Source organism: Stenella coeruleoalba, assembly GCF_951394435.1.
Source record: "Stenella coeruleoalba genome assembly, chromosome: 3".
NCBI classification, from domain to species: Eukaryota; Metazoa; Chordata; class Mammalia; order Artiodactyla; family Delphinidae; genus Stenella; species Stenella coeruleoalba.
Window position 1 is genome coordinate 55,400,800 of NC_137148.1, and position 23,921 is coordinate 55,424,720.

The window sequence follows — 23,921 nt, forward strand, 5'->3', positions numbered from 1 at the left end:
TGTGTATGACAGACTCTAGGTCTATCCACCTCATTACAAATAGCTCAATTTCGTTTCTTTTTATGGCTGAGTAATATTCCATTGTATATATGTGCCACATCTTCTTTATCCATTCATCCGATGATGGGCACTTAGGTTGTTTCCATCTCCGGGCTATTGTAAATAGAGCTGCAATGAACATTTTGGTGCATGACTCTTTTTGAATTATGGTTTTCTCAGGGTATATGCCCAGTAGTGGGATTGCTGGGTCATATGGTAGTTCTATTTAGTACCACACTTCTTGATTGCTGTAGCTTTGTTATCAATTTTGAAATTGGGAAGTGGGGGGTCCTCCAACTTTGCTCTTCTTTTTCAAGATTCTTTTGGCTAGATTCTAGGTCTCTTGCATTTTCATATGAATGTTAGGATCAGCTTGTCAATTTCTGCAAAAAAGCCAGCTAGAATTTTGAAGGGTTGCGTTGAATTTGTAGATCAATGCAATCCTTCAAAATCCTAGCTGGGAGAAGAATTGTCATCTTTACAATAAGTCTTCTGATGCATGAACATAGGGTGTCTTTTCATTTACTTAGGTCTTCTTTAATTTCTTATAAAAATGTTTTCAAATTTTCACTGTGTAAGTCAGTATTTCAAAAAGCTGTCAGGTGATTCAAACGTGCAGGTGGGGTGGAGAACCTTGCTTTCAGTAACCAGGAGTCATCCTAATTAAGAAAATGTTTCTAACCTAGTATTCTTTTCTCCTTTTTTTTTTCTCCTTACACTGACCCAGGAATTTTCATTCTTTTACCAGAATGAGTCACCTTTTGGGGGTTAGACCTTCTCCAATAACTACCTTTATTTTGAAGACTGAAATGTAGGTTTCAGAGTTTTGTTGTCGACATTCAGAGTGTCTGTGGTAAATAGGGCTGAGGGCTGGTATTCCTTTCTTATCACACTGACATCCCTCTTAGTCCTCTGACTACCCGAAACCTGTATTCTTTGAAAAAGGATACCACTGTTACATAGACAGCTGCAAAGAGAGCTTCCTCTTACCCGTTAGCAGACATCCAGGCCAGAGCCCTGGTACCTGTCTGAACTCCCAAGTGCCTCCATGCCAGTGTACCACTTAACATACCTGTCAGACACTAGGAGAACTGTCAGGGGTAGGGTTTCCTTGTCACAGGCTCTTCTAGTAAGCACACAAAAGACACCTAAAACAGGAACCTAACAGACTAAAAGGATCATTAGCCCATTCTCTCTAATTTATAGCTTGGTTAGAGTGTATCTGCATAATTTATGGTAAGACTGAAATTTACATTCAGTGTAAAAAGTTGTGCCAGACATGGGTTACGAACAAGGCTATAAGCATGATTGGGTATTTAAAACTACTTTTGACAGCTCGGTGCTTTGTGACCACCTAGAGGGGTGGGATAGGGAGGGTGGGAGGGAGGGAGATGCAAGAGGGAATAGATATGGGGATATATGTATATGTGTAACTGATTCACTTTGTTATAAAGCAGAAGCTAACACACCATTGTAGAGCAATTATACTCGAATAAAGATGTTAAAAAAAATAATAAAACTACTTCTGAGAATAACATTTTCCAGCCCTTTAGAAGTATACCAGTGATGAGTTAATTTATTGGGTATTCTCATCTGTTTATGGAAATATGGCCCCTTGGTGCTCAGGCTTTGGAACTAGTTTTCTATAATTCTAAAACAGGGATTCATGTTCATTCCAAGGATTGAATCAAAGTTGTGTGTGTGTGTATGTGAATCAAGGTTGGTGTGTGTGTGTTGCTAGCCTTAGCTGAACTAGCTTGGGCTAGGTTTTATATTTCTAAAATGTAACCGTTTGTATCAGTTTTATAGCAGTTAAACAACAGATATTTAGTAGGGCCTTAGGTATTTGTAGAGTGTGGGTTGGGATAAAGTAAGCAATTAAAAGCTAAATATGTCAATATCTTTAATCTCTTTTTAGGCCATTGCCATTGTGCTGGCGTTTATGGTTGTTGTGGCTTTTGCTTTAATAATTTTCTTTGCTGTGAAAACTCGAAGAAAGATGGACCGGTATGACAAGTCAAATATTTTGTGGGACAAGGAACGTATTTATGATGAGCAGCCCCCCAATGTCGAAGAGTGGGTAAGTGTTTTAAGAAAGTCAGTAAATGTCCAGTTTTTTATTAGACCCCCAGATTTGTCTCTAAATTTAACCTATTCTGCTTTGTGAAACTTAATTTGTAGAATTATTGTCTTTGTATATTGCAAAAGTTGTGGCCTCACATTTTACTTCGAATGTTAAGAAAGTGGGATGAGTGGACATGGTTTTACTACGAGTAAAAGCCAGATTTCTATTTCTAAGAAGTGGATCTAGGCACTGAGAAGAAATGGCTTTTAAAGAAACCACGAAGGAAATAACGTGGCTTTGGAAAACAAAAACATCTCCTCTCCCCTTCCTTTTTATTATCCTGCTGATTGTTTTGGAAGTAAATACCAGTGCTCAGGATGTTTACGGTCTTTGGTCAAGATTGGCAAGGGGGGCTTCCCTGGTGGTGCAGTGGTTGAGAGTCCGCCTGCCGATGCAGGGGACACGGGTTCGTGCCCCGGTCCAGGAAGATCCCACATGCCGCGGAGCGGCTGGGCCCGTGAGCCATGGCCGCTGAGCCTGCGCATCTGGAGCCTGTACTCCGCAACAGGAGAGGCCACAGCAGTGAGGGGCCCGCATACCGCAAAAAAAAAAAAAAAAAAGATTGGCAACGGTGTTTTTGGGGTGGTAGCAGGTGGCAGGTCTTTAAACTTTTTACATGTGGAACAGCCTGGAGAATCACAGGGACTAATTCTGTACTGATATTGACATATTGAAATACTTAAGTGAAGGCAGAGAGAGATTAGGGCAATTTTTTTTTTTTCATATACTGTTAATCCTACCAGTAGGTGGCTTCCTAAATGATGCGACTTGCTGAAGTGCAGAAAGTCCCTCTTACCAAAAATACCTCCCAAATGCATGTTCCTGATAGCTAACCTGTTTTTAGGGGTGTTCCAAACTTTGTTAGAAATACTCTGTTAGGATGTTGTTGAGAGCAGCCTCAGAATCTGCCTTCATAGGTTTCTTTGAGCAGATTGGTTTCTTGCCATGAAGGTTAGTTGAGAATCCTGGACCCTGGTTCCGGGGTAGGTTGGTTTTGGCCCGTGGGAGCAGAGCGGAGTGGGCTGAGGGTGGGTCCTGCTGGTCAGGTTGGGGGTGAAGATACTGATCATCTTGAAGGCTCCTAGCTCTAGCATCCTCCATCTGGTGTTTGAAGAAATTTGAATGTAGATGAAATTTTTCTAGTTAAGGTACTAAGACGAAGCAGTCAGGAGAAACAGAAGGTATGGTATGTGTGTGCCCCTGTTCCCGACCTCTCCTTGAAGCCTGCTTGTTGTTTTTTTCTTCCTCATCCCCCTCCCCCAACCCAGTAAAATGTGAAGGTGTTGGGGATTGTTTTCTTTTGACCTTTAGCTCCAGGCAAGGCCACCTGTAGAGGGAATAGGACAGTCTATTGTGAACTGTGAAGTCAAGGTTTCACTGAGAGTTTCTGGGTGTGTCAGTTTTCACTGGCTGTTGGATTTGTTTACTTAAGGTTTTGAGAGCCTAAGAAACTGACTCAAGAGAGACCAGTGCCAGTAATATTAGAGTCCCAGTGAACTTCGGCTTCTCATCTGATTTTACTGTCATGAAGGTTTAATAAGTTCTGGGTACTTTGGATAATTTGACAAAAGATAGCCATAATAACTTATGGAGGTGATGATGACAACAAAGCCAGAAAGGCTTAACTTTTAAAGAGGCATTATTTTTATAATGCTTCCTCACTGAATCCCTGGAAATTTGATAGCCAGCCTGTAGGTTGTTTCACACATCATAGTTTCTCTGTAGTAATAAATGTTTTGTCGTATGAAACTAAATAATCATCTGTTGAATAGCAGACATAGGATGTTGAGCACACTGATGTTTTATGCGGTACTTAATTACTTGAAAATTCCTCATTTCCTTTTCCCTTGTTCCCCCAACTCAAATGCCTAAGGAAGGCTATTGGAAATAAGCTATTGGGAGGCAGTTTTAGTCACAGGTATTGTGCTTTGCCTTCCATTCCCGCCTTCACCTGCCCAGGTTTGCTTTGCTGAACTCAATCCCACATTTTCATTCTTGCCTCAACTTACTTCCACAACCAGATGCAGACTGTTCCTCAGGTTTCTCTGCTCTTACGCAGTATTCTGCTCGAATGGATTTCACTCCGGTAACACAGGTGCGCAAGTGGAAATGTTTGATGCTGCATCCGAAGTGCCTGGCATTACAGGGTATTGAGTAGAGTATGGGAAAAGAATCTAAAAAAGAGTGGCTATATGTATATGTATAACTGAATCACTTTGCTGTATAGCAGAAAGTAACACAACATTGTAAATCAACTATACTCCAATAAGATAAATAAATAAAGTGGGGGAATTCCCTGGCAGTCCAGTGGTTAGAACTTGGCACTTTCGCTGCCGGGGCCTGGGTTCAATCCCTGGTCGGGGAACTAAGATCCTGCAAGCTGCGTGGCACGGCAAAAAAAATAATAATAAACTTAAAAATTAGAAAATAAAGCAAGATAAAATAAAGTGCCTGGCAGTGGAGTGGATTAGTGTTTTTTCTTCCTTTTGGTCATTAGAAAGTAATATCGTAAAAATTATCTCCACTTGAAATAATGGAAGAGAATCTAGAATTAATTACTTGTGCTAAATGAGAATTAAAATTTGAATTCTAATTGTGGAGAACTAAGACAAGATACTCTCCATACAGCTAATAGTGGATTGTTTGGGGGTGCGGGGGGTGGTATCTTACTAAACTTACTAAAGGAGCAATTACCTACTAAATTTACTTCTTCCCTACACATTGGGGTAGGTACATCCTGACATTCATAATTAAATTGTACTGCCTTTCTTGAATTTTAAAATCTTTAAGATAAGAACCCCCAGGGCAAAGGCACCTCAACAGTTGAGCCTTAAGAGTTTTAAGCAGATTTCAGTCCTTTTGTATTATCTGTGAGAAAATGTGTAATTTTCTAATTTCCTGTCTCTGAATCTCCGGCACAATGGTTTCTCTGCCTTCTTAGGGATTTTTAGGGTTGTTTTTTTTCCCTCCCCTTTCTGGATATCTTGTACTTTGTAAAATAAACAGGCCATGTTTACACACTGTTTGGATGTTAACCTGGTCCTTTGTAGTCAGTCACTCACTTAAGTTTGTACCAACGTTGTTGTATTTTAAATGTTTAAAGGCTCTTTTAATTAAAGTTGTAGATCTTTATTTTTTCTATTATGTCCTCAAACCCCAGGTTAATTGGTACTTTTTCTGAATTCAAAGAATATGATTATTTTAATTAAATAATTTTGAAAATACTGTGAAGTATAAAGAAAATTCTGCCATTCTGAGTTACCTTTTTCGTGTATTTTCTTTAATCCTTTCCTCCTCTTCCTACTTCTTATTCTAATTCAGAAGTATGATTGTAGTCCTTATCAGTGTAAAATTCTACCTTTTTTGATTTAACATGATATAGGCTTTTTATCACATTAAATATTTCTCAAAAACAATTTTGATATTGTTAAAAATTTTTACTGAAGTGTAATGTATATCTATACACACACAGTAAAGTACATTAAATGCACTAATTTAATTGTATGGCTTGGTGAAATTTTACACGTATAAGCCCATTTGTAACCAGCCTCTAAATCAAGATATCATACATTCCAGTGTCTAAGGTTTCCTTATGCCTCTTAGTCAGTATCCCCTAGGGGTTGGTAACTCCTCTTATTCCTATCACATCAATTAGTTTTGTCTATTCTTAAACTTCACATAAATGGAATTACGTCCTGTATGCTTTTATGTCCACTCAACATAATGCTATAAGATTCATTTATATTGTTGCATTGGTTGGTGTGGTACTGTTTTAATTTTTGTATTTTCTGGCAAGATAAAAGCTTTCTAATTACCCCTTTTTAAAAAGCCTGTGGCCAGGGCTTCCCTGATGGCGCAGTGGTTAAGAATCCGCCTGCCAATGCAGGAGACATGGGTTCAAGCCCTGGCCCGGGAAGATCCCACATGTCGTGGAGCAGCTAAGCCCGTGTACCACAATTACTGAGCCTATGCTCTAGAGCCCGTGAGCCACAACTACTGAGCCCATGTGCCACACCTACTGAAGCTCGTGCACCTAGAGCCTGTGCTCTCCAACAAGAGGAGCCACTGCAGTGAGAAGTCTGTGCACTGCAACGAAGAGTAACCCCCGCTCACCGCAACTAGAGAAAGCCCACGTGCAGCAACAAAGACCCAACTCAGCCAAAAATAAATAAAGAAAATTTAACAAAAAATAAATAAATAAATAAGTAAAAAACCTATGGCCAGAATTACAATTTTTAAAAAAAACAGGTTTTCAGGCAGTCTCCCTGCCATCCTTGTGTTTCCATTTGCCCATTTCTGGGTATCTTTCCTCACCCTCTCTCCACACTTGTACGTACTCTTCTTAGTTTCTTATGATTCCTTTCAGTGTTTTATTTTGTGAAAATAAAACCAAAGAAAAATACACTTCCTGCTTTTTTATGCAGAAGTTAGTGTACTGATCATACCATTCTGTCTGCACATCCCCTTTTTACTTTGCAGTGTCTTTCCTTACCACTTCATAGCCTCTTTGTGGTATGGATGTGGTACCGTGGTTTATGTAATCAGTCTTTCATTGTTGGATATATTTATTATGTAATATTATAAACAATGATAGGATTTTAAAAAAGAAGACTTTGTATAACTTGTATATATGTCTGTCTATATATATACTCCTATAGGCTAAATTTCGCGAGTATTACTGAGTCAAGGGGTATGTATGTACATACGTCTGTAACTTTGGTAGATAGTAAGAAATTGCCCTTCAAAGGAGATGTACCAATTTATACAGCCATCAGTGGTGTGTGAAATTCTGGTTCCACACACCTTTTCTAATAACATTCCATTGTAGAGATCTATTTGACCAATCCCTGTTGTTTCATATTAGTTTTTTTCCAATTTTTGACCAGAATAATTATGTAAAAAGTAATTTTCTTACAGTAAGTATGTGGTACTTTTTTTGAAAATGGAGAAAATTGATGTTGAAGGTAACTTAGCTGTTATGTAAATGGAAATCATTATTAATTTACATGCCTGGGCTCACGTAATGTGACAAAGCCAGGAGTAGAGCCCTAGTCTAGCATTTCCATGCCAGTGTGCTCTTAGGGAAAGCCTTAGTGATTACATTTTCTCTGTCTCTTTGTTTTTTTTTCAGATTGGTTTCAGGTACACAGAAATAAATTATTCCCAATTCTTAGTTCATGACCTTGTTGTCTTTGGTCCATTCATAGCCTTTTTTGTATTTATTGATTTTTTTCATAATGAACACCCATCATCCTACCCAAGAATTACAATACGAGGTCTAAGTTACATTACCCCATGTGTTTTTTACTCTCCCATCCACCTGCTTCTGCCTGCTCCCAGAGGTGACCTGTCTCCAGAGTGACTTCCCTACTTTAATTAGAAGAGACCATGATGTGTTCCTTCCCTTTTCTGTTGCCTTGATTGCATGACTGAAGTGCTTCTCAGTTCTGGGAATGGAACTAATGGTTCCATTGTAATCAGAGAAGGTACCCTCAGCTGTGCTCACTCTTAGTGGACTTCCTCTCCGTTGCCCTGAGTAGTGTTACTATGTACTGGCCAGAAAACTAGGCTCTGCAGGGTTTTTGCGTTGCTTTAGAGGAGACCCTTCGTTTAGTCTCAGATGAACAGCCCTGTGGGACTGGTAGTCTTCCCCTTTCTTCTACTCTTGCTGTGTAATGCTGTCTTTTCTACTTCTGTCTAATAGAAGCAGTATATCAGGGAGGTGGAATACCAGGGTTTGAATTCTAGCTTCATTGCTTTTGCTGTGACTCTAGGTAGATCAGTTCAGTTATTTTTAGCCCACATGTATGTCAAGGAAGTCTAGTTTGGGGAGAATTCCTGGTGGAGGGACAACAGCACTGGACCCTAAAGCTCTGGGTTTGAGTCCTGACTCCAGCATTCTTTGGTAAACAGATTACCCCTTCTGATCCTCAGTTTTCTTATCTATAAAATTGGCTATATTATTTGGTCTGCCTTTCAAGACTAATGTGAGATGCATGTGAGAAAATGAAGAAGACCAGTAATATATGGCTGTCTGCCTTACAAGGATGTTGAAAGGAAGACAGCTGGCTGTGCAGAAAAGAATTTTGGTGTTGCACGAGTCCTAGTTACAGTTGACAAAAACAGAACTTAAGTTAGCATAGGTAAGAAGAGGAATATATCTGCAAGATTTTGGGGGGTGATTTATGAAATCCTAGAAAGAGTCAAAACAACTTAGCCACAGAGGTAGGGATGTGGCTGTGTTTCATGAACAGCTAAAGTCAGGACTTCAAGTCCATTGGGATCTGCTTTCTCATCTTGACTCCCTCCTGCCTGGTAGGCTTCATTTTCGCATGGAGAAGGGGAGCAGAAAGCAGCTACTTAGAGCTCTTGTTGTTCATATTAGTGCTTCGTCTGAGACTTGCCTGGGGAAGGGGCCCTGATGCATGAGTAGCCTTGGGTCAGGCGGCCATCCTCACACTAACCCACTGTGCCCAAGGGCAGGGCCCTTCTCACATAATCCAGCATGTGGCAGTTCCCACAGTTACTGTGTGGGATGGGGAGATGGTTTCTAGAGAAACTACTCTGTGGATAATACTTACTACCTTAATATGAGCTACATGGGTTAATTGTAATTGCCCTTTTATTTATTATGTGTGTGTCATCTGACCAGGTTTAAATGCAGAGTGCGATTTGAATAGCTTAGGACGTGTTTCTGAGTAGCTTTCTGAGCCCACTTCACCCCAGTGCTCCTCAGTAGTCTGCTGGCTCTTCCCGGGAGGGTGTCACGCCACTCAGATCCCTTTCTGCCCCTTTGAGCTTGGCCTCACAGAACAGCAGGGGACCGTGGTTTAAGGAGCTGCGTCCTGCCAACACACTGAGAATGCTGGTAGGGGGACTCTTCAGCCAGGAGTGCTGCAGCTGAGTTGGGAGGGGCTGATACCCTTATGCCCATGAAGATGAGTATTTCATGTTAATCTCTGTGTTCAAATCTCTCTTCCCCCACCTGCATTTCCAGAAGGTCATAAGTATAAATATCAAGACATACATCTTCGTTTTCTCTAGAGTGAGTACTTAGAACTGGGGTCTGGCTTTGGAAAAGCACACACCTACGGTAAATATTAAAGAGTTGATTGTAAAATGTGTGTACTTAAGATTAGTCTTTGTTGATACCTGCAGTATTCTGGTGAAATAGTAACTGAAGGTTATGCACTTCAGTTTCAGGTGCTCCTGTGAATAAGTTTTGGTTTGGCTTTGGTAAAGTGAAAGAAAACAGAATCTGAGAGCAGTCTGGGACCTTAGGGTAAGGTCATCCAGTCTGTCTCCGTGAACTTACACAAAGGAAGCTGAAGACCTGCGAGGTAGACACAGTAGTAAGAAGGAGGTTTGTTGGTGGTGATTTGATGTGTCAGGGCTAGAAGTTTGGACTCTGGTTTCTCAGTGCTCTTTTCAGTATAGTACATCAGGCTGACTTGGGATTGAGCTTCACGTCTTAATTTTGGCAGTAAAGTTTTTTAAAAAGTCACAGTAAAAGAAAGGTAGGAACCACCATTTCCTAAGTAGGCGTAGCCACTCTATACGTCTTTACAGTGTGAATATTCTTATACAAGGGGACACTGAGGTTTGCAGAGGGCTTCAGTAATTTGTCTCAAGCCAGATGTACTAACCAGCAGGACAAGTGTTACATTTGCCGTTATAACTTGTAATTTTTTGGTGTGGTTTTTTTTTTTTCCTCTGAGATCTCTGAGCCTCAGTTTTCTTTGCCAGTAGAATTGGGGAAATAGTTCATAGTTAATAAAACTATCATTAAAATGAGATAATGTATGTGTAAAGTGCTTATCTCTACCACAAATCAGCATGCCAGTTCTCGGGGAGTATTTTCTGTCTGTCTCTTAAGTTGCACCTTTTCTTGTTATGCCACATAATTAATGTCAGAAGCAAGAATAAACTAAGTTTGGAGAGAACATGCCATAAACTATTTCTTCATTATTACCAAGTAGTAAATAAAGGTTGTTAAACAAGATCCTGTTTTTAAGTACGAAATGTTTAGATCTAAAAGCTGAGTGTAGGGACTTCCCTGGTGGTGCGGTGGTTAAGAATCCGCCTGCCAGTGCAGGGGACGAGCCCACATGCCACAGAGCAACTAAGCCCATGTTGTCACAACTACTGCGCCAGTGCTCTAAAGCCTGAGAGCCACAACTCCTGAGCCTGCGTGCCACAACTACTGAAGCCCTCATGCCTAGAGCCCGTGCTCTGCAGTGAGAAGCCTGCACACCACCACGAAGAGTAGCCCCTGCTTGCTGCAACTGGAGAAAGCCCACGTGCAGCAATGAAGACCCAATGCAGCCATAAATAAATACATACATACATACATACATACAAAGTGTATTATTTAGGTAGCCTATTTCTAGAAGTTTCTAAGCTTTGACATTGTGATGCAGCATTGTTATAGCATTGTTCCCAACATTTACCTGTCAAGGTAGGAGCTAGTAAGGATGATCAGGCCTGGGTGTAGAGAGGGGTCAGGGTCCTGGACCCCTGTCCTTTGTGGTCAGCCTTGGGTAGCTTTTGGTATCCTTGGACTCTGATGAAGGAAATCACTTTGTCTGTTCATTTAATAGGTTTCTCATGTGTCAATGGGGAAAATAAAAGTTTCACCTACAGCATGTTTATGCTGATCCTGTAACAATTAAAGGGCTTAGCTCAGGGCCAGCACATAATTTATTAATGCCCAATAAATTTTAGCCAGAGGAATAATTGTTAGTATTTGCAATGATGGCATCAAATAAGGGAGCTTGGGTAAGAGTACCCAAAATATAAATACATTTAATGTTGGTTGCAGTTGTTAAACTATTAATTTTCCTCTTACTTGTAAGCTTGCTGCGAGATAAGAACAAATGTTTTTTTGAAGGGTGTAGGCAGACTCTGCGTATCATCTCCTTGCACACAGGAACGGGGAACAGGTCCAGGTGGGGCAGGTGACTGGGACCAGGCGGTGGTGGTAATCAGTGTTAGACAGCTGAAGAAACGCAAATAGCTTTCTTATTTTCAACCAGTAAGTCCAGGTGTTCTTTAACATAAGAGCAGTTCCTGGGGGCTGCCGACAATTGGTATACCGGGCTCTCACCCTGGGAAAGATTTCACTATTACCTGTGGTCTCAGGTGGCATGAAATGGAACAAGAATGGAAGTGTCCTATCCATGGACTGACCTTCAGAACCCAGCAGCGTGGAGGACGGAAGGCCCTATCTGTCGAGGGCATCCTGGGGGGCTGGTGTAGAGAGTTGTAATGGAAGGTGAGGTAGGATGTGTGCTAGAGCTGGTGAGTGTCTTTGTGGCTTTCTGGATGCAGGATTCCTAGATTTCCAGCACTAAATAGAGTTAATTCTAACTATAGGTATAATGGTCTAAACAGGGCAGTTGTCTGTGACATCGAGGAAAACTGTCCTCCATCAGTGGTTCTCAAACCTTAGCAAGCGTCAGAATCACAGGGAGAGCTGGTTAAAACAGCTTGCTGGGCCCACCCGCAGTGTTTCTCGTGCAGTGGATCTGGAATGGGACCTGAGAACTGGCATTTCTGAGTTCCCAGAGTTCCCAGGTGATGTTGATGCTACTGGTCTGGGGAACACACTTTGAGAACCACTGTTCCATAGAGCCAGGCTGCAGCTATAATACTGCAAGCCCAGTGGGATTTGAGTTAAGGTATGCATAAGGGCTCTTCCAGGCATGGCATGCTTAGAAAATGCTGAGGTTGTGTGGAGTACTACAGTAAACTGAAGGGGATTTGGAACCCTAGGTGGTGGCTGGCATGGGCTCTGAGGACTAAGGTGTGCTGTGCCTGCGGCACACCTGCTGGGGAGGCTGGCATGAGATACACGAGTGTTAAAATGCAGGCTGGGGCTTCCCTGGTGGCGCAGTGGTTGAGAGTCCGCCTGCCGATGCAGGGGACACGGGTTCGTGCCCCGGTCCGGGAAGATCTCACATGCCGCGGAGCGGCTGGGCCCATGAGCTATGGCTGCTGAGCCTGCACGTCTCACCTTTTTTTTTTTTTTTTTTTTTTTTTTTTGCAGTACGAGGGCCTCTCACTGTTGTGGCCTCTCCCGTTGCGGAGCACAGGCTCCGGACGCGCAGGCTCAGCGGCCATGGCTCACGGGCCCAGCCGCTCCGCAGCATATGGGATCTTCCCGGACCGGGGCACGAACCCGTGTCCCCTGCATCGGCAGGCGGACTCTCAACCACTGCACCACCAGGGAAGCCCCAGAATTCAGCTTTGCCTGGTGTATGTTAGTACTTCCGTGTGGGCAGCCTGCGTTTGGATAGGGAACATGGTGTTTGCTAAATCCCCAGAGCCATCTGATCAACGTAAATTGATCAGACTTGCCCAAGCCTGGTCCATGATCTCTTCCTTTGTGGGATTAGTCTGTTTGGGAGCATTTGCCTTCAAGCCACCAAGGGTGGAGAAAAGTCTGAGGGAACTTTCCAGAGGCAGTTTTCAGGCTCTTGTTGGGGGAGCATCTGTGAGTGTAAAATATCAAAACGGGAAAAACGAGTTGGACCACTTAGTGTTTTGAAAACTTGTAGTGCAAGGGCACATGGCCGGGAAGGTGGACCTCCGGTTGTAAAACTGGACATGGTACTTTGAGATGAAGGTCCTCCTCCTTCTGATGTCTGGTATATTTCTCCACTTTAATTACCAAGCAGGAAAACCCCTTCTGTTTGCCTTTTGAGGGTGGTGTTCCTACACTCTGACATAAACAAAAGGAACCCGATGACTAAGCACATATCAGTAATTTTGTGTCAAAAGCTGCTTTTAGAATGATAGTCCAGTAGGCAAATAAAACTCTTCAAAATGGATTCACATCGTATCTTACTCGGATGTGGTGAGGAGTGAAGGCAATGAGAATAGTTCCTTTTCTTACTGGGAATAGTCAGTGCCCAGATGAGATGGGTACCTCAAGCCATATTTAAATTACTGAGGTATCAGTTTGTTATTGCCAGAAACAGCTGAGCTTGGGAGTCAGGTGGACGGGGTTTACGTCCCCCCTGTACCCTGTCACCTTCTGTGTGACCTTGAGCAAATTAATTGGACCTTAGAGGCTCAGTTTCCTCATCTGAGTATGGAGATAGCCCTATCTCACCGGGCAATGGTGAGGACCAAATGGGGTCAGGTTTTGCCTGACACATGAACTTCCCTCTCATGATGCAGGTCTAGTCTGACTCCCCGTGTTGTGTGAGCTAGGAACGAAGAGCAAAATGGGGCGTGGCTGTCCTCCCTCCTTTTTGCTTGTACTCATTCCAGATGAAGTATGCAGTTCATTTGTGTGGAGAGAAAGGTTTTTCCCAAACTTTGTTTTACAGGGGTGAATTGACCTAAAACATTCTTGACCTTTTTTTATTCCATCCCTGACTTCATGGAGTCGGGGCGGAGAGGCTGCTTGTGAGTCAGTAGTGTTGATAAGCGTAATCGTGCAGCTCCATCCTGGTCCCAGGGTCGGACGGCTCCGTGCTGACAGGTGTTGAGATGAGAGCTGCCCTGAGTCGCCCTCTTTGTTTTCCCCTTGGCACCCCACAGGGATATACGATGTTTTCATTAATTCTCCAAAGACGGTTAGTTAACAAAGATTTTTTTCACAAGTGACATAGAACACTTCTAATGAGTGTAATTAAATTCTGAATAAAAATTTGTCCTCATTATAACTACCTCTTGTGAAGATCTTTTGAAATTATTTCACTTGAATTTATTTCATTTTGACATTTCAGAGACACTTTAGTTCTTTGTTGATTGGAATGTGAATCTTGGTAAAACGTTTCCTGTCCCCTTAAATTAATCATTCCTGGGCTTCCCTGGTGGCGCAGTGGTTGAGAGTCCGCCTGCCGATGCAGGGGACATGGGTTCGTGCCCCAGTCTGGGAAGATCCCACATGCTGCGGAGCGGCTGGGCCCGTGAGCCGTGGCCGCTGAGCCTGCGCGTCCGGAGCCTGTGCTCCGCAACAGGAGAGGCCACAACAGTGAGAGGCCCGCGTACCGCAAAAAAAAAAAAAAAAAAAAAAATCCTACTCCTTAAACATGGTCTGTGAGAGTGCTTGTCCTTTTTGAATTTAGTCTCTAGAGTCTGCCTGTGTCCTTCTTTGATTGGTTCAGGGTCTTTTCTCTCCTCGGCCTCAGCCCGTCTGTCTTCTACTGTCTCGTCTTTCCCTTTTATAAAGTCTGTGCGGCAAGGGTGCCACTAGGGCCAGGAACTCTTCAGGCAGATCCCAGGGAAGAGCGGCCAGGTGGGCGCTGCCGTGTGGATTTCTGTGCGTGTAGTGCCCTTCCGCCCCACGGCTGCCCCCGAACCCCAGCTCCCCCGCCGGAGGGCCTGCGGGTGGGAGCCCCGGATCAGCCCCCCAGGCCCCGAGGCTTCTCGTGGCTTCGCAGCAGCAGTTCCAGCGTTCGCTTGACTCTCAAACTTTCCTTTCCCCTCAGTGCTTAGTAGAAGGCGGCAAATCTTCCTGCATTTGTGTTTTTTCACTCTGCTTTCTTCTGCCCCTAATTTCTTAGAGCTAGTTTCAAGTTACTTGAGGAAACCTGTTCACCATTTGCTGTTCAGAATGAAGCCGAGTATTTCTCAGGTTCTAAGTCTTTAAAATTTTGCTATAGTTATTAAAATGGTAGGGTTGTTTCGTTGTTGTTGTTTTAAAGAACTTTGGCTACATCATCAGGTATTATGGACTGGCTTGGGATCCTCTCAGTAATAACAGTGAGTCTCAAATCCCTTTTCTCATCATAGGAAGCACAGGCTGAGGACTCATAAATTTCTAATACTGGTCCCTCCTCACTGGGGCTTCCCAGCTTCCTCCCACTGTCCTTTGAAAGCGGCAGGTTTGTACTCACTTTGCATTGGTACTGTGAGAAAAAGCAATATTTTCTTTTGGGAAACGCGAAGCATAAAAGGAAAAAAATGAACTTACTCCTTGTTTTACAAATATATTTTGTTTCTGCCTCTAGACACTTAAGCTCCTTTCGAGGACAAAGGCTGCTTCTTACTCACCTTTGAGTCTGGCTGGGTGTTTTTTTTTTTTTCAAAACTATGTATCACGTCACAGATTTGCATGTCATCCTTGCACAGGGGCCATGCTAATAATTAATCTTCTCCGTATTGTTCTAATTTTAGTGTATGTTCTACCCAAGCGAGCATGGCCTTGGAATTTTTTGTGCACGTGTATGAAGAAGGTTGAAGTCATGAAAGACCTGTGCTGGAGGGTGAAGTCAGTGTTCGGGCTAGTCTAGTTCTGCTGACTCTAAGAGATAAGCATCAGCTCAGAGCAGCTCATCTGATAAGGCGGTTGGGTATATACAGTGTAGAAGTAGAACAGTAATAAATGAAGTAACCTTTATGCGGCAGACTCTGGGCTCCTGCTTTGTGCCAGGTACTGGGCTGGACTTTGAAGACCCATAGAGGAAGGAAGGTAGGAGGCTGCCCAGGGAGGGGCAGTGTATTGGAGCTGAGGCTTTGAAGTATTATAAACCGCACCTTACCACTTATTAGGTGTGGGTCCTTGGGAAAGTTGTCTAGCACCCTGAGCCCTTGCTTCCCCTTTTCTGAAAAGGGTTTTTTTCTGAAAAAAACCCTGAAAACTGGGTTCACCTCTTGGTGGCTGTTGAGCTGATAGACACAACCAAGCCAAAGATCGGGAGAAGAAAGAACTTATTATTACTTGCAGCAAGTGAGGAGAACACCGGGGATCTTCTCCAAAGCAGTGTCTGTCTGAACAGTGAAATTAGGGAAGTTTTAAGCTAAGGGTACTTGCGTATTCGTGAAGGGGCTTGAGCGGAGAATTCAGCATAGAATTGGGGCAAAGGTCCACAGAGTCCAAGCTTTAGTTGATTGAAGTCAAGAGTGGCACCATCATCATTCCATCCTCCACCTGGGTGGGGGTCCTTAGTACCTGCAGAACTCAAAGATATATTATGATGTGTATCCCTTGAGGAGGAACTAGGACTCTGCCTTATCACTGCACTGTCGTTTGAGTGCCTTTTCCCCGTTCCTGCATTCCTTTGTTCCCTCAAGATCATAAATTACTGAGACCTGTTCAAGGGTGAGCCCTGTGGCCAGGCTTAGATCACAAAATGGCTTCTCTTATGTCAAGAAAGCCATTCCTGGGGCTTCCCTGGTGGCGCAGTGGTTGAGAGTCCGCCTGCTGATGCAGGGGACGCGGGTTCGTGCCCCGGTCTGGGAAGATCCCACATGCCGCGGAGCGGCTGGGCCCGTGAGCCACGGCCGCTGAGTCTGCGCGTCCGAAGCCTGTGCTCCGCCACGGGAGAGGCCACAGCAGTGAGAGGCTCGCGTACCGCAAAACAAAAACAAAAACAAAACAACAACAACAAAAAAGAAAGCCATTCCTGGTTCTGTTTCTCCAGGGACCCCCTAACTCATCTGCTTATAGTATTTCCCTGTAAGCTTGTACCTACTAAACGATCCCTCAGTTCAGTATGTGGCATGCTGTAGCAGGCAGACAGCGGTGGCTTTAAGAGCAGCCCACCGCCCGTTGAAGTTAGAGGTGTGGGAGCAGCGTCACCCTGTGCGTAAACAGTCTGTACACACGCGCTCTGCTGGGAGGTTTGTATGCCCAGGTGCTGGCGAGACAGGAGGACAGGGAGGCGCCTCATCCAGCAGGGACATTTGTGGAAGGCCCCCGGGAGGTAGTGGCACCATCCCTACTTGGTAGTGAGCCAGGACTTGAAGTCCACTTAAGGATTAGCTGGCAAAGAAAGGGGGAAGAACATTCCATTCTGGGCAGTAGGAAGTCTCTGCAAAGACACCCAGACACCTCTTTTGTAAGGTTTTGGTTTCCGGTTTGCCAGGGTCAGTAGGAAATCCATGAGCTCCGCACCCTCTGCTAAATTTGCAAAGAGAAGAGTTAAATGGGTTTTTAAGAAAGGGAGGTCTTTTAAATCTGAAGTCTCCAGAATGAGAATACGCCTCTGGCTTGGCCGGTATTTGTGAAGCTTAGTGATGGTGTCAAGTCCTCAGGAATTCAGTAGGTGCCAAGAATGGTTCCCACCCGGCCCCCCCGTGGTGGGATCTGAGCACACTCCCTGGCAACCCACCCCCTGGTTTCCCAGTTGCTGCCAAACTCCACTTTCAGAAGGAAGTGATTCCATTCCTTTCTGGCTCATGGGAATATTAAACAATCAAGATTAAATACCTTTGTGTACTTCAAGGGGTGGGTAAGTAAATATCTTTTGACATGTGGTAGTGCAGTGACAGGAAAGGAGCAGGTCACGTTTTAATGCTATGCTAGACGGACAACAGAATGTAAAGTGTGTGTGTGTGTGTGGCAGGGACATACGCTATGTTGAATCTTATTGTGAAGATTTATAACAGCAAAATAATCCAATTAAAAGTCTGCCATCCCCTTCAAATACTTGTAAAAATTCTTTGTTTAGATCCAGTGGCTTTAATTCCAGAAACCAGCATCTTCTGAGTCTTTACTGTGTTCATAAAGGCCCTGTGCTAAATGTGATACCTCGTCATCTCATTTAATTGCCAAAACAACTTTATGAAGCAGGTAGATATTGAGGTTTTCTAGAACTTGTAGTTGGGTAGTTGGCAGATCTGGAGTGAGCCCAGGTAATTGGATGCCATTGTGCTCGTCACCAAGCTAAAGCAATCCCATCATCCCTAAGTTTGAAAAGTTGCTCTTTTTCACAGACATAATTTTTAGTGTTTTTTTTCTTTTCCCCCCACACCTTAGTTTTATTCCTTGACTTCAAACCAACTCAATGACTTGTCTGGGCTTAGCAGTTATTGTTTTTCTGGCAGAGTAATATGCAATAATGTGAAGATTTTTAGGTGAAATTTAAGGAGTGTTGGACCTACTACGTCTAACAGGTAATGTTGAGACTCGAATTGGCTATGCTTATTAGATACAAAACCTTCTCCCAGAGGTTCTCTGGGAAACCTTTCAGGTTAACAAGGCATCATCTCCAATGTGTATTACTTCTTAGAACACGTTCACTCACACATCAGAATGGAATAAGAAAGGTAGAGAGGGGAAGGCAGTGATGCTGTGACTGTAGGCTATTGGTGATAGAGCCATTGAGAAAGTAAAGGGAGAACAAACAAATCTGTTATTAAAGAACCATAGCAGAAATCAGTTTGAGCTTCTTAATGTAGTTTTAACATTCCATGTATAGGGTGAATGGATTGAGAAGAATCAATGTTCTTTGTGCTAGGTTAGTGGTTTTCCAAGAGTGGTGCCCAGACAGCAGCATAAGCATTACCTTAGAACTTGTTAGAAATGAAAATTCTCGTTCTAACTCGGACCTAGGCCGGATAAAATGAGATTAGTCTTCCTAAGATGGGGTGGATAATTATTAAACCTAATCACATCAGGATGAGGATCAGGGAATTTGGATTTTTTTCTTGTTTGTAATTGATTCTGGATTTGTTAAACTAACAATAGCACCATTTCTGTGCTGATTTGACTGTTAACACTGGATAATAACAAGGTAGTCAGATAGGTTAATAATATTTAATGAGCCCGATAAATATTAGATAATTTTATATATGATATTTTTCTTTCATTTCTTCCCCCTTTTATGTTACAGGCTAAATACTAACTGAGTCTCTTGGGACTGTTTCCTTAGGTTAAAAACGTTTCTGCAGGCACACAAGACATGCCTCCTCCCCTTTCTGACTACGGGGAGAGAGTGGACAGCCCCGTGGCCTACTCCTCCAATGGTAAAGTGAACGAGAAGCGACTGTATCCAGAGTCTTCCTATAAAACAACACCGTAAGTAGCGTCTTCCTTCTTTTGCTAGAATGAGTCCGAAAAAGTGAGTATTTGCATGTGTTTATAAATCAGTTGCTGTTTTGTGCCATTTGCCAAAAAAAAAAAAAAAAACCCCAACAGTTTTCACAAAGGCTGGAGACTGATCTCTGCCTTATAGGTGGAGGCGGAATGTGGTTCTTTCCTATTTCTGGTTTTGAAGTTTAGATGAGGGTGGAAGGGTATTACCGATTGATAGCAGAGCTAAGTGTGGTTCTCAGTCTCTCCTCCTTCCTATAATTATTAGATCTCTTTTGCTAGGGGATGTGAAACTGATAAAACCTCTAGATTTTGTTTTACCTGTGGTGTGAAAAACCTCCCAGTGAGTTTCTGGCCTAGAGTAGGTACCATTCAGGTTATGGAAATAGTATCCCCGTTGCGGTTTTAGGTTACCCTGAAGCCTAAGTCTAATTCACCTTAATGACAAGAGAGAGATGTTGGGGATATTGTTAAGGACTTGGATGCAGTTTGCCTGAGGATGATAAATTAATGTTCCTGTATATAATTCTAGAACTCCAAGTTCCTTCGTAGACCAAAAAAATAAACCTTCCCTTTAGCTAATTTGATCGTTCTAAGTTAAAGGTTTATCTGCTGGGAAATTTTTGTTCAAAGTTTTATCTCCAACCTCCACTGCCACTTAGGGGGCCGAGTTTGTAGAGATCCACTCTGAGTGCATAGTAGTTTGGGTGCCTGGAGCCCCTAAGATGACACCAGCAGGTGAGTTAAGTATGGAATCAGTTTGAAGAGAATAGATCTTATTATTACCCTGGAATGGAATTTGGAAGTCGACTGGCATTCTGCCTTACACTCTGTATGTTTTATTTTGGTCTTCAGTATCAAGCTCACTTTTGATTTCAGTTGTAAATGATTTGGAGGAAGAGCATTTTCTCTCTTCTCCTTCTCTTTGGATTTTGACAAAAACCAAATCATGTGAGGCTATGAGAGGCAGAGGTACACAGCAGAGGTGCAATCCTTCTAAAAGGGTCAAGCTATGATTTGCATGACTTCCATGCATACAAAATAAATACCTACAATGCATCTTGTGACCAGCTGTGCCTCCAAATTAATTGTAAGGCCTGCAGGGCTTCACAGCGTTCCCACATGCTGTCCCTTGTTATGAGAACTAAGATATTTTCACAGATTCATTTGGAACAGTTTAAATATCTTACTTATTCTTCAATAAGCCAGTACATTCATGATATAAAATTTAAAAGGAGCAAAGGGAATCCCTTTTGTCCCCAACTGTCTAGTTTCTCTCCCCAGGGGCAGCTAGTGTTACCAATTTCTTTTACGTCCTTCCAGGGGTTATTTTTATGATGTTGATGCCAAATATGATGTTGGTTATTTTTTCCTTTTAAAAGACAATAGCATGTTAAATGCATTGTTAGCAATATATCTTCGTGATTGTCCATGTCAGTATACAGCGTTTACTGATCTGTTTTATAGCTACATAATATTCCATTAAATGGGTATACTAAAATTTGTTTTATTAATCCCACATTGATGCACACTTTTCCCCAATGTCTTATTATTACAAACCTCTGCAGAGAATGAACTTGCACATTGCACATTTATCACTTTGCAAATATGTCAGTGTATCTGGAGGAAACATATTAAAAGCACAATTGCCAGGTTAAAGGAAATTGCATATTTTATTTTGATAGATGTCGTCAAATTGTAGTCCATAAGGGTTGTACCAGTTTGTACTCCAGGAGTACACCCTAGAAGTTTTTTGAAGGCCTGGAAAATGCAAATATGATGTTTAGTTTTAGAACCCAGCAGAAGGGGAGGATGGGGATGGTGCCAAGGTAAGGGATAACGAATGCAACAGTGTGTAGTAATGCAACAGTGTGTAGTAATGACGGGAGGAGCTTGCAGCCTCTGGCGGGTAGTAGACATTGTTGATTGTTGTCTGTGGCAGAGCATTGAGCGCTACGGAGGATTCAGTGTACGTCCTTCTGGATGACGAAGGGATGCACGTTAAGTCGTAGCCTGTCTTTCTTCAGGTGTTTCTTGAAGGTGTTTAGTAACTCACCAGTGCCTCTCCTCCTTATTATTGTAGTGGATGGAGAAGGAATTAGAATCGGAACGTTGTCTGAGGTCCAGGTGAAGAATGAGGTGCCTCAGTACTAAGATGTTTCCCCCCGAGGCATAACGTACATTCAGTAGAGAGCACTAATCTTGATATACAGGCTGATGAGAGTTCACGCATGTGGTCACTGAAGTAACTACCCTCAGACCGAGAGAGAGGCATTTCAAGCGCCCCAAAACGTTGTCTTCTCCACGGGTACCCCCCTTTCCCCACCACCACTGTTCTGACGCCTGTCACCATATCAGAGCTCTTATAAAATGGAATCATATGGAAATTATTCTGGTGTCTGGCTCCTTTTGCTCTCACCATAATGTCCTAACCTTAGAATTTTAAGGCAGTTAGAATTAATCCCGGATTAGGAGACAGCAGAATGTAGCTGAAGATAGTTTCTTCTCCACCCTCTCTTAAGTGAATTTGGGAGATAGTAGGTACACTCCCTACTCTCTTTTCCACACCCAGGGTGAATTAACCTTTGTAAATCAAAGAAGTGGAGTGCTGATGCGATTCAGAGCTTTCAGGGCAGGCTGACACCTTAGAGTGCCCAGTGAGACCATTGTCTGGTAGTAGTATTTAGGCTGGTAGGATAATCTGTTAGGGCTTTTACACGGGGGGGTTGTAGGAATTCACTGGTTCGCCTAAGGCCCAGAGATGGTGATAGCTTCGGGCACAGCATGATCCAGGGACTCAGAAGATATCAGGGTTCTTGTTGCTATGCTGGTTTTATTCTCAGTACAGCTTCTTTTGTAGCAGGCTAGCCATGCACATTCCTCAGGCTGTCCTGATCTTCTAGCGCCAGATTCAGAGAATGGAATTTACTTTCCCAAAACTTACATATCAAATCTATTGGAAAGATTCTGATTGGTCCTTTTTGGGTCCAGGAAGATGAGTTCTCTGATTGGCAAGGCTTGGATATTCCCCTCAGTGATGATGGCTGTTTTAAAATACCATGTATATCATGGATGTCGTTCCAACAGTCATGACACTGATGTGATCATGCATTTTGTTTCTCCCTCCTCCCTGATACTGGGTGTCCTCAATGAAGAGAATTCTTGTGAATGTCTTTTCAATTCAGTAATTACCTTGAACCCCTGCCATGTACCGGGCCAGGTGCTCCTGGGAATACGGAGTTCGTGTTCCCATGGAGGTTGCAATACAACAGGGGCGGAAGGAAGTGCACAATAACTACACTGTTGGGGTGAGAGAGAGCAGCAAAGGCATGTGAGGGTGTGTGTGTGTGTGTGTGTGTGTGTGTGTGAGAGAGAGAGAGAGAGAGAGAAAATAAAGCAAGTTTAAAAAAGAAGGAAGTCAAAAACTACACAAGGGCAGATTTCCGCACCTAGGGGACTGAGTCAGATACTGAGGAAAGTATACAGGTGGTTACCTCTGGCTTGTGCAGATTTTCGAACTAATCAGACTTGTCTCTAAAAGTAGGTTTGAAGGTGACTAAGAGTTCACATATCCCCTAACTGTCAAATTTATATATACTTTTCTTGCCAAGCATTTCGTTTTTAGCTTTCATGCTGTATCAAGTTATTGTTTAGTGTTTGAAAGGGTGTAGGAAGAGGGGAGATGGAAAACTTCTAAGGTGAAGATTTATAATATCAATACCTAATATAAAATTACGGGAGGAGGCCCGCCTTAATATTTTGGGTTTTTTTTTCTAATTTCTTTTGCCCTTTAGCATCCTCCCCCTCTGGCCCCCAGCACTTCAAACAAACCCACTGCATTCTAAAGGTTTTGTTTGCCACCTCGAAGCTAAGAAGCATAGTACCTGGCAGGGTGTCTAGGAACTCGTTAATCATTGACTCACAGAGAAAGTCACATTTTCCTTCCTTTAGAAGTAGCATTAACAGAGCACTCAAAGCCATGTTAACCTGGATAAATTTAGAAAGAAGAAATAAATACCACCACCACCCCAGCTACCACCCCCCCCCCAAAGCTTTAGGAGTCTATAAGAAATTAATAAGTGTGATTAGAAATCTAAGACTTTGGCAACAGTTAGAACCAAGCAGTTTTGGATCACCTAGCAAACAGTCCACCTCGTGGATAAAGCTCAAGATGACAGTTCTGTAAGTTGAAAGCAATAAAAAACGAAATCCTTCAGACTTTTAAATAGTTGACTTGAATAGCAAGGCTGATGTTGGAAAGTCTCAGGTGCCTGGTTTCTCCTCTTGCCCTACTCCAGCTCTGCTACGGGGGGAAAGTGCAGCTTTGCATTTCTGTTACTCAGAAGTAGTCTACAGTTGCCACAGCTCTTGGTCTTTTATTCCATGTTAGGCTTCGTTTTTCTGCTTGTGGCAGAAACATTATATGCAATTTAAAAATCTGATGCAATATTAAATAATTGGCGTTACAAAAATAAGTGTAATGTTAACTCTTCCATTTCATTCATTCTACAGGGCTTCAGGATTAACAGTGCAACTTAAAAAAGTCTTAACAAGCTCTTTCATCCATTACAATATAAAGCTTTTTAGGGTTTTTGTTTTTTTAGTTTAAATTTTCAGTATTTTTCATTTTTCAACATTGTATCTTGAAAAGAGAATTGATACAGAGGAGGCTAAAATTAATATTACCAAGAGGTTATCTCTGAGAGTCAGCCTCTACAGGTAGATACGTATGTGCATTCCTCTCCCCACTCAGCATTCCATGGAACTAGAAGAACCTGTAGAAGAGAGTCGTGATTGTTATTTTCCTAACAGCCTTTTGTGGAGGAAGTCCCTGGCACGGGTCAGGTCAATAATTCTCTTCCGGATCAGCGTGTTTCCTAAAGTGAAATCTTACATCCATTTTTCGTACAGGGCTTACTAATGAGCTCCCCTTACATCAGAGCCTTAAAGCTGTTCGTGTGCATTAGGGGAGCTGGGCTGGTGCTG

At 42.8% G+C, this 23,921-nt stretch overlaps 1 protein-coding gene across 5 annotated transcripts in view; it reads left to right on the forward strand.

Annotated features, from left to right (window-relative positions):
* OCLN (occludin) overlaps positions 1–23,921 on the forward strand; it is a 48,439-nt gene that overhangs the window by 15,859 nt on the left and 8,659 nt on the right. For all 5 annotated transcript variants that reach the window (XM_079916911.1, XM_079916910.1, XM_079916909.1 and 2 more), the window contains 2 exons: positions 1,958–2,119; positions 18,775–18,920. In XM_079916911.1, the coding sequence (XP_079773037.1) occupies positions 1,958–2,119; positions 18,775–18,920 (308 nt within the window). The remainder of the gene's footprint in view (positions 1–1,957; positions 2,120–18,774; positions 18,921–23,921) is intronic.